The 10,160-nt window shown below is 38.7% G+C and overlaps 1 protein-coding gene across 1 annotated transcript; it reads right to left on the bottom strand.

The window, feature by feature from the left end:
- Nucleotides 1-3: 3 nt before the first annotated feature.
- LOC146457250 (uncharacterized) lies at nt 4-9,139 on the bottom strand. The gene is made up of 6 exons (XM_085092069.1): nt 8,840-9,139; nt 5,570-5,787; nt 4,467-4,804; nt 1,941-2,358; nt 942-1,167; nt 4-538 (listed from the first exon to the last, which is right to left on the bottom strand). Exons 1-6 carry the CDS (start codon nt 9,042-9,044, stop codon nt 366-368), a joined length of 1,578 nt encoding a protein of 525 aa, XP_084948195.1. The 5' UTR covers nt 9,045-9,139; the 3' UTR covers nt 4-365.
- Between the last annotated feature and the right edge of the window lie 1,021 nt (nt 9,140-10,160).

The raw sequence follows: 10,160 nt of genomic DNA, 5'->3' as shown, positions 1-10,160 counted from the left end.
ACATGCAGTCGGTAGCTCTATAGCAATATAAAGAGAGCTAACAGCAAGATGTCAAAAAAGTTGGCAAACAGTCCAAAATAGCTAAAGGTAAAATCACGTAATTCTGAATTAATATGTTGTCACCAATGCTCGCGACATGTACTTTACGATTATTATTGACAGATTCCTTTTCAAATTGTTTAGAATATCTGTCGTTATTTATTTCTCGGGCTAAAGAACACAAAAATGACTAATTTTTACAGTACAAGAGTTCATATTTGCATATCTGTATAATAAATATAACATTTTACAAATTTTTGTGACAAAAAATAAAGTCTTTGAAACACTACAAGACTCTCATGTTTGTATTTACAAATGTGTATATGTCACGTGCTAGGGCCCGGGTCTCTAAACTTCGGGCGTCGTAAGCTGGTGACGGCCACGGAAGACTGGTGTTTAGAGGCGGGTATGTGATGCCTGGTGGATATTGAAAAGAGCCCAGGCTTCCTCCCTCTTAGTTTTATCTGTGACAGTGGTGTATCTTCAGGTTGAAGCAGAACTGAAAGACAAGACACCAAAAATGTAGTTAACAAATGAAACTGTCTGAATTTCCTGAACGATTGAGATAATATCAATTCCGCTTATTCCGTGTTGACTCCATACAAATCCTTCTAATTTTGGCTCAGTTCCAAACATAAGAACTAAGACAAAATTAGAAGGATTTGTATGGAGTCATCAAGGCATAACAGAGCTAAAATCTCGCCCCCAAATTGCAATAAGATGCTTATTTTTGGCAAGTGGGCATTTTTCATTATACTCTTTCTGAATACACTAACAAATCCCATAATTTAAAAAATTCAAATATTTGTGACGTCACACTTTAGAACTCTATATTTTTGAAGAAAAATAAAAACTCCTCGCAGTTTAGATGGCACCGTAAATCAACTACAAACAAAACTCACCTCGTCCAAGCAGTGCCTTGCTGACCTGCACTCCATGCATCTGACACAGCTCTACCACGTCGTTATATTCCTTCATGGTCATCCTGCGATACCTGTCCACCATCTCCCCTAACCTACCCCCCATGGTAGATGGCGCGACGGTCACTTTCTCTGGGGGTACCCTCTTCCTTTGCTTTTTCTCTTTCTCTTTCCGTTTCTGCTGTTTCTTCGAGCGTCTGTCTTTTATCTGCAAGAGAGGTTGCTGTCATGTTAATACCAGACTTTTTTTTTTAAGTTCATACCTTGAATAGACCATTTTACAGTTGTGTGCTTTGTGACCTGGCCCTGGATTGGAAGCGAGGGTGACGGTGACCTTGTTTTGATACAGACCTCACTGCTTTTCATATGTAAATGCAAACTAGTTAGCATAAGAACAGCATGATCTACATATGAAAAGCAGTGAGGTTTGTATCAAAACAAGGTCACCCCAGCCCTGCTTACAATCCATTAGGCCAAGTCACTAAGCACACAACTGTAAAATGGACTATTGGTAAAAACTGATTGTGGCTTATTCTTGACTAAATTTGGAAGTTCAGTTCATAGCATTTTCTAATCTCCCCAGAAATAATTGTTGTACGAACGGGACACTTAGATACAAATTTAGCAAATGTTTCAAATAAAGTCTGTAAAGTATTAAATAGAGCATTTTCGAGTTGCTGTGAGCCTCGTTATGAAAGCGAGGCTAAGTGCAAAACTTTTCCTCTTGATGTCACATGTAGGTAAATCCGTAAGATCTCGGAAAAAACTCGGCACGTCAAGGTTTTTATACAAGGACCTCTCAGTTTGGTTTTACAATTATTTGTACTGAGGTTTCCTGCTCGTTTTATCCATCGCAGTCTTCTAGTTTTTTCCCAATTTAAGTTTTATTACACCACGTATAAAAACATTGGGCGAATTGACTTTCGAGCGAAACGACCGGATTCCAGCTACGCAGGCGAGAAAGAAACAAAATCAACATACCTCATCTTGGGTCAACTGTTCCACTTTCTCTGACAATTGAAAAGGAGGAATTTCCAACAAAGTCGGTGACAAACTACGGTCACTACTACTAGAGGGGGAATAAGGGCGTGACCCTCGTTCCTGGGGCTCAGAATCGGGCCTTTGTCCAACAAAAGGCACGGGCTGGCCTGGAGAGGGTGAAAAGGCTCTCTGAGGGGAAGTCAAGGGTCTCTGTTGCGCAGGGCTCCGTGACACTGAGGGAGGTCTTTGAGGGGATGTAGGTCTCTGTGGAGACCCTGGCCTCTGTGTTCCTGAGCTGCCCCATTTTTCTTGAGAAGGATCCACAGCTGGTTCTGGTTCTTCTGGAATTGTTTCTGGTCTTTTTGCTGATTTGGTGTTAGCAGGACCATGAAGGAACTCTCCAGTCTGCTTGTTTACCCTGAGGAAATATAGAATGTTGACAAGCATTAGTCCCTGCGTCTTGAATGGACTATGGACCTCTTTTATAGCAATGGAAGAGCTCGGTAAAAATTCCCATTGATTTCAGATTGCCTTTTCAGTGTTTTAGCTCAGATTCACTGTAGTTTTTGCAGGTAGTCTTCGACTTGATTCCTTCGGGAAACGTTGCTCTAATGGTTTATCCTGACTGCTTTGCACTTTGTTTAAAAATACATGTAAAAACAGAAACCAGCTAGCTTGCCCATAATTTATCATAGGTTTTGAATGCAAATGAAGTGCAAAGTAGTGGATAAAACATTGGAGCAACCTTTCCTGAAGGAATTCAAGGTCACAATATATAAATGAAATCAGTTGGAACGATCACAAGTTTTAAAGTAAAGAGAATGCAAATTTAATTTTCAGGTTACATTTTAGGCAGCATCTAAGGATCCATCGGCTTCAGCAGCATAGCCACTTCCTATCTGAGACACCAAGGTCCCCACAATTTCCTACATACATTTTTGCTGCTTAAGGATGGTGCCTACTTTTGTTACTGTGTATACGTTCTGTGCATCTTGAGATACGAGTTCAGGTTTCCTATGGGTGGTGCCTACTAATACAGGGATATTTTTGCACGGTTTAAAACTATGTGGAGAAAGCAGAACTTCGCAAGTGCTCTTAATTTGTATCCAAAAAGAAAATTGGGGGTAACCATGTATTTTTCAGAGATAATAAAGCTTCAATTTGGAAAAAAGCACCATACATTCCTTTATATTTTAAAGCATTTTAGAAATTATTATTGTTGCTTTAATAATTATCTCTAAAAAATGTGTGGTTACCCCCAATTTTCTTTTTGGATTCCGATAGCCCCTTGCTAAGATCTGCTTTTCCTGCATAGTCATAAACTGCGCAAAAATACTTCAGTATTAGTAGGCACCATCCTTAAGGTCCTCAGTGTTTAAAGCCCGGAGGATGAACTGACCTCAGTTGACCCACAAATAATAATATTATTAAATAGTTCTTCAGAAAGTCAAATGCACCATATGTGGCTAAAGTCCTTCCCATCGGGTTTTACAATGATGGGTACAGAGACATGACTGGATAAATTACTGATCCTCAAACTCATTAATAATAATTTTCTTACAATAAAACAAAGGAAATCATTACCATGAAGGAGTTTTGGAATGGGATCTTAATTATCATAAGATTTTGTAAACTTTTGCTTTGATTAATTTTTGCTTGCTCTAAGAATAATTCTTAGAGCAAGCAAAAATTATTATTAATAATTGATACTGTAGTTTCAAACACTGAAAAGAGCTGAAAATACAGGAAATATCCGCACAGTTAGTACGCAACTTCAGCAGTTGTGAAAAGAATGGCTGAAAAAAATCAGGCTTGAACGCAGGATTCAAACCCATGACCTCTGCAATGCTGGTGCAGTGCTCTACCAACTGAGCTAACAAGCTAACTGGGAGCTGGTTATACTGTGAGTTTGTACATGTAATATACCTGTGAAGGATGAATAAATGAATATGAATTATATATCTAACATATATTTTGAACTGCGGATGAAAGATTCAATGGAATAAAGATCCTCGTAATTATCATGCAACTTAAGCAGTTGCAAAAAGAAAGCCTGAAAAAAATTCAGGCTTGAACAGGATTTAAACCCATGACCTCTGCAAATTCGGGTTCAAATTCGGGTTTCAATCTCATTCAAGCCTGAATTTTTTTCAGGCTTTCTTTTCACAACTGCTTAAGTTGCATACTAACTTCAAAATGTATTGCTCTTTTGTCGATCAGTGTGGTAAAAAGGCTTAAAACTGATCTAAAAAACTTAAAAAGTTTCCCAAATTTTCGAACCGTATCTCTGGTTCTTCTTATTCAAAATAATTATATATTTGACATATTTGCATTCACTGAACTTGAAAGTGTTTCATCCGATTTCCAAACACATCAAAGTTGGTTTAAAAAACTTGGCTGTGCCTTGTTTTTCAACCCATTTCTCGGTGTTTGGAAATCAGATGACACACTTCCTCACATTTGATATTATTACTAATGCTATGATACAGTATGTTAAGCCACTGAGCTCAGAAACAGTCTTCTAACCTTTGTTCTAAGTATGTCTGCCTTCCCACAGCCAGCTCTCTGTAATCCAGAGCATCACTGCTATCTCTATCTAGAGCCATTATCAAATCCTCCAAATCAATCTCCGTCAGCGGGATGTGCCATGATCGGATGATGTTCCTAAACTCCTGCCGTGAAACCACCCAGTTCTTGTCCTTGTCAGCTTGTGCAAAGAGGTCCAGTAAGCGAAGCCTCTTGCGCTCCAAGTAGTCCTGTATAACAGCCAAGGCAGCTGGGGAGGGCTGGCGAATAGTGGGCACTCCCCTGTCCTCCCCTGTCACAAGGGTATCCTCTTCAATCATAGGGGGTGGGGTGGGTGTCTTGTTTGAAAGAAGCAAAACAAAAGGCGAGTTATTTTTTTTTTTTTATGAATTCAATAAACAAGTCAAGAGTGGTTTTCAATTTTACAGCGGTGCGTTACCAATAGCATGCAAGTTATTATAGAGGCTAAATTATTTTTGTTTATCTTCTTCCCTTTTATTCCTTTTTTATTAGTTTTTATTGTATGTTTTACATAAACATCATTTTGAGTGACTTTCCATGGGCCCACAATTAAAATCCACTCATGACTTTCTAGGCCTGGAAACAATTACAAAATTCTGTGACTTTACAGCGGTTTTCCATGATACCATATAAAACCCTGTAACACCTCATCAAATTTTATAAATTCACACATTTTAGATCCCGTGATATCATTCTAGATCCATATATGTTTAGTTAGTATTGGCAGTTATAGTTTTATTGTGATGCACATTTGATCATGTATTAGCATGTAAATTTGTGCAATATCAAGTAACAAATATTATAAATTATTCAAGGCAGTGTAAACTTCTGAATGCCCAGATCCTAAGCAAAGGATGGTTGGGCGGCAAACCGTAGCCAACCCTGCGAAGACATAATGTATCAACTAATCACAAGCTTCTAATCAAACCCCTAAATCCTAATGTTCACTTAGAAAAATCATATTGTACAGGTACACTGAAGCTCTAAAAATGTCATCATCAGCATCATCATCATCATCATTATTATTATTATTATATCATCCCTGTAGGACTCTATGTTGATAGTGCATCTCAAGTTAATACCTCTTTAATGGTAATCTCAGGTCGTCCTTTCAGTATCATTCTTTTCAGCACTCTGTTTTCCAATTCAGTTTTAGCAGTCTTGTTTTCAAGCCAGTCCTGTTTTAGGCCACAGTTGTTTAAAATTCCTCGGATCCTCTTGCGTTCCTGTAATCTTCTCTTGTAACTTGCAACTTGAGAGTCAAAGCTGTCAGTTTCTGAGCCACCTTGAGCATTCTTGTCTAGAAATCATAAAAATTTTGATCCATAAAAATTTATTTTATAGTCATAATGATGAAGAAAAGCAGTATTATCAACAGCTTTCACTGCGAGCAAACATGTACATGAAAGAATTGTACAGAGCTAAATAAAACTGCGTAATTTGATAAATATCGAAAAATCCTGAACCAGATTATTTTTGTAGAGTCTGTCTAAAATGAAAAGTGTCTGGGTATAAATGTGAGCAGTCATACAGATCAACCATCCAGATGAATATTTTCCAGAACCCATGAACCTAGTTTAATGGCCTTAGCTCCCACGAGTCTCCTGTAGGTCAGTGGTAGAGCATCCGAACTAGTAATCGGATGGTCTTATGGTCTCACTCCTGATAAGAGCACTCAGATTTTTTTCTGAGAATGCCTGTGTCATAAATACTGATTAATACATGATTCTCAAGAGAGGGATCTTAAAAAACCCAAATAAAGCTGGATTCCTGACCTGACAAATTGAATTTGGAGAGAACCTGATCTGTTTACCCCTCAAAAATTCTTCACCGACACTGACTCTGAAAGTTATCTGAAACACTGGCGTCAGTTTGTACATCAAGAAGAAAAAACTAAGCAGACAGTTTTCAAGTGGGGATGCTGGTCGGAAATTTGAATCAAACTCCTGGGGAAACACCACTATTGATGTTTACTAATGGAACTGATAAATAATGGTTGTTTATAAATCTCACGTCTGATTGCCTGGTCTACATACCAAAGATGCATGATGTGCATTTTTTAATTTCTTAATTAATCTGCATTTGAAACCGTCAATGATACCTTGATGACTACATATATCTGCATTCACTCCCTGGCGGATACCAAAATCCACAATTTATACACCAAAGAGAGATTACGATATTTCCCACCTCTTAAACGGAGTCCCTCTCTCCTATACAGACCGGCTGACTGTTCCAGTGCAAAAGAGGCCTATGTTATACAATTAGGAGGAGAGCGAGAGAGACCCTACTGGGCATACAGTATGGGTCTGCGAAATCTGCGAGCCAGCGAGCCATGCAAGCCACCGTGCGAGCCATGCGAGTCACGCGAGTCATGCGAGCCACAGTGCAAATGTTAAGAATTTTTATTTGTTTTATTACATTCGCGTGAGAAAATTTTGGACGAATTTTTTTTCTTTGTTTTTTTTTTTTTTTTTTTTTCGTTTTTGTTTTAATTTTGAAGAGAATTTTGCCTATTCAAAATCGCCCAAGATGCGCAAAAAAATAAAAACAATACGCAAAAATTTATTAAGGTTCAAGACTTCAGAAAAAAACAATCCGGGAAAAACATACGGCTGCACCGCTACTTGAATAGGTATCTATTGACACATGTCATTCATTGATATCCACGTGGAACTTCATTCAAGTAAAAAAAAAGAAAAGAACAGCACTTCGATCTCCGTGTGTTGGCGTCAAGAATGGTGAGTAAATCGCGCCATTTTAACAGGTTTGGTCTTTAGTGAATCAGAGTTATCAGAACTCTGTCGGTTGGCTGACTGCTGCATGTGGTTGTCTTTTCCCTTAGACAAGTCTTTCTTCAAAACTCGCCACTAGAGTGGCAGAGACTGGTTTCGAGATAGCATTCGACCCACCAGCTGACGGCAAATGCTTCTGTTACGCTGCTTCTTTTCAAATTGGATTTAGTGCGACAATATTGACTTCGCTCATCTTTGAGTACTCATTTATCATACCTCACAAGATTGGAATGACACTGATAATCAGTCCTGACGTGTCAATTAACAAAAAACTGAAATATGATGGTTTGCGTTGTCCCACTGTAAGAATTAAATATTGCGATGTTATTCATCTTGTTCCGATGCTCTTGTTCTTGTTCTTATGTTAATGTAAATACAAAAAAAAAATTCTTAACATTTATACTGTGGCTCGCATGACTCGCGTGACTCGCATGGCTCGTACGGCTCGCATGGCTCGCATGGCTCACACCTTGGCTCGCATGGCTCGCTGACTCGCAGATTTTTATCACTCATACAGTATAGTTACATCTAGATGATGAGTTAATCTGTTTGACTTTATTTATACCGAGAAAAATTATCAGGTAAACTAAAGATGCTTGCCCAAGTTCGGCGTGCAGACAAATTATGTCTCTTGACTGCATAAAATAAAGTCATTTGACGATCGGGTCAACAGTGAATAACGTTTAGCTTATCTGCATGCACAAATTGAAACAATAAGAAACCATTGTTGAAGACCTGGACGAAGCTTTGTTTTAAAAGTGCGCTAAACTTTATAACCAACTAAATTCTGGCTTACTATTAAGCTTACACTTATATTGTAGCTCGATCAGTAAAACGTACATTACAAACAAGACTTCGGATGGTGTTCGTTTATTTTTACGCGGGATGCCCTGAAGGGGCATACCGTGTCTAAAAACGGGTCGATTTCTTTTTTTTTTTTTTTCTTCCTCGTAGTCACAAATCGGTACATTAATTTATTCATTAAACTCTCCCCTCTCCTACTCGGGATGTAATGTTCTGATTGTCTTCAACAACAGCAGGCCAATCAACTTCCATTCTTGTCGCTTTAATCGCGAGGGAGGGGACCCACTCAACCCTACAGGTGTAACGTCAACGCATCATTTGATATATTTATTAAGGACGGATTAAATTGTCGCGCCATATTGTTAACATGTTCTGGACTCAGCGGTGAATCGAAAGAATAACTTTTAAGAAGCACCCGACATTTAAAACGGTGGAAATTGGTGAGTTCCTGGCGAAGGAATCGTGCTTTGTTTGACAGTCTTAGACCACGACGCGAGACTAAAAAGAGGTCATTGAAAAGCTTACATTATCGTAATGGAATTTCACACATTTCCGGTAATAGTCTGAGTCGCGTAACACAAGGTAAATAACGTAAAGCGATCGTCGTGACTCAAACTATTCCATTAGCAAGGATAGTTTTATCAATCGGCAAAGCATACAGTTGGAATAAATGAATCAGCCCCAGCATCACGCGTAATGCCAGTATAGCAGGCATCTTGTTTTCCAATTATCCGATATTATCTGTCTTCTTACCTTTGCTCACCGTTGTCGCCGAAACATCTCTAGCCGGGCATTTTATGGAAGGGACAATTATTACGCGTCTTCTGCTCAATTCTGAAGGTTCTCCCCATCTCTTAATACTCTCGCGGTATGTCTTCGATGGGAGAAGATTGCGAGTTCTGGGCACTTTGAATTCCTTCTCTTCACACTCCTCGGATCCTGCGAGTTTTATATTCATTGAATCGGGTATAAAAAATTATATAAAAAGATTTAAAAAGAATTCACACCACACTTCAAAAGTCACTCATCTAGCGTCCGCCATATTGGAATTTTGTTGCTTGTGATTGAGGCTGTTGTCAATAGGTTGCCGGCATGGAAAGAGCGCTACAATTTATCCCCTCCCTCCCCACCCTCATGAATTTTGATGGGAATGAAGCCGGATCTGCATCTGCAGCCGCTACAGCGCAGAGACTCCGCTGTTGCTGATTACCTGGAATTCGTAGACGAAGAAATAAATTAAAAAAAGTGAAATCTCATTATAATTGTACTAAGATTTACTAGGTTTTATTTGCGCAACAGGTATTTTCCCTACAATCACGAGCACAGTAAAATTCCAAACCTACACTATCGTAATGCTTCCTTATTGAGCTTAAGAGATGCGTGCAGTCACATCATTGTAACATTAATTTCGGACTTTGCCGGTTTACAATTGTGCAGTCTGCTTTGTTCACTAACTAAAACTTATCGGTGTTACATACGATATATTTCCTACAGCATTATTCATTTAATTTATTCTCTAGTTAATATTTAGTATCATGCAACATTTCAGTTTAAATCACGCGCATCAGTGCTTCTTTCCTGACACAAACTATAATTATTATAAAAGGCTATTAGTTATTTCAGCCGGTAGAGTGGACATAAATTGCGCGTGATTGAGAAGGAAATTGGGCATTGTCACGGCATTTTTCTAAGTTTTCGTCAAAACGGCACAAAAGTTTCTCAAAGTAACTTTAATAAAACATGAATTCGCTCTAAGAGTACAAAGAAAGCAAAATAAACAGACTTTTCGAAGGAAGAGCAAAACATAACCAATTCGTTTGGTTGGATCTTCCCCAATTAATACACATGCTTTTTTTGTGACATTAATGGCCGATTTCGACGGTGTGAATTTGTCGTAAAAGTTGAGTAAATGGCGAAGAAGTGACAAAAAGTTGAACAAATTCCAGAAGTTTCGGGCTTCGCGCCTTATCTGTGGAAGGGCGGAAATTTTAAGGCGTGATTTTCGTTCAACTCACGAGTCCGCTCTGCAATAAAGGATGACTGCAGTTTAGTTTCTAAGTTTGGGACGCTTCCT

The sequence above is a fragment of the Pavona decussata genome, unplaced genomic scaffold (genome assembly GCF_977016875.1).
Source record: "Pavona decussata unplaced genomic scaffold, jaPavDecu1.1 SCAFFOLD_244, whole genome shotgun sequence".
In the NCBI taxonomy this organism is placed as follows: Eukaryota; Metazoa; Cnidaria; class Anthozoa; order Scleractinia; family Agariciidae; genus Pavona; species Pavona decussata.
The sequence above is the reverse complement of the archived record's forward strand: the minus strand, read 5'-3'. Positions and strand labels throughout refer to the sequence as shown.

Coding starts and splice junctions, on each gene's coding strand:
- LOC146457250 (XM_085092069.1), bottom strand. CDS start 9,044: ATGAATATAAAACTCGCAGGATCCGAGGAGTGTGAAGAGAAGGAATTC. Junction 5,788..8,839: donor GGCGACAACGGTGAGCAAAG/GTAAGAAGACAG, acceptor TATGATTTCTAG/ACAAGAATGCTCAAGGTGGC. Junction 539..941: donor CAAGGCACTGCTTGGACGAG/GTGAGTTTTGTT, acceptor CTTGTCTTTCAG/TTCTGCTTCAACCTGAAGAT.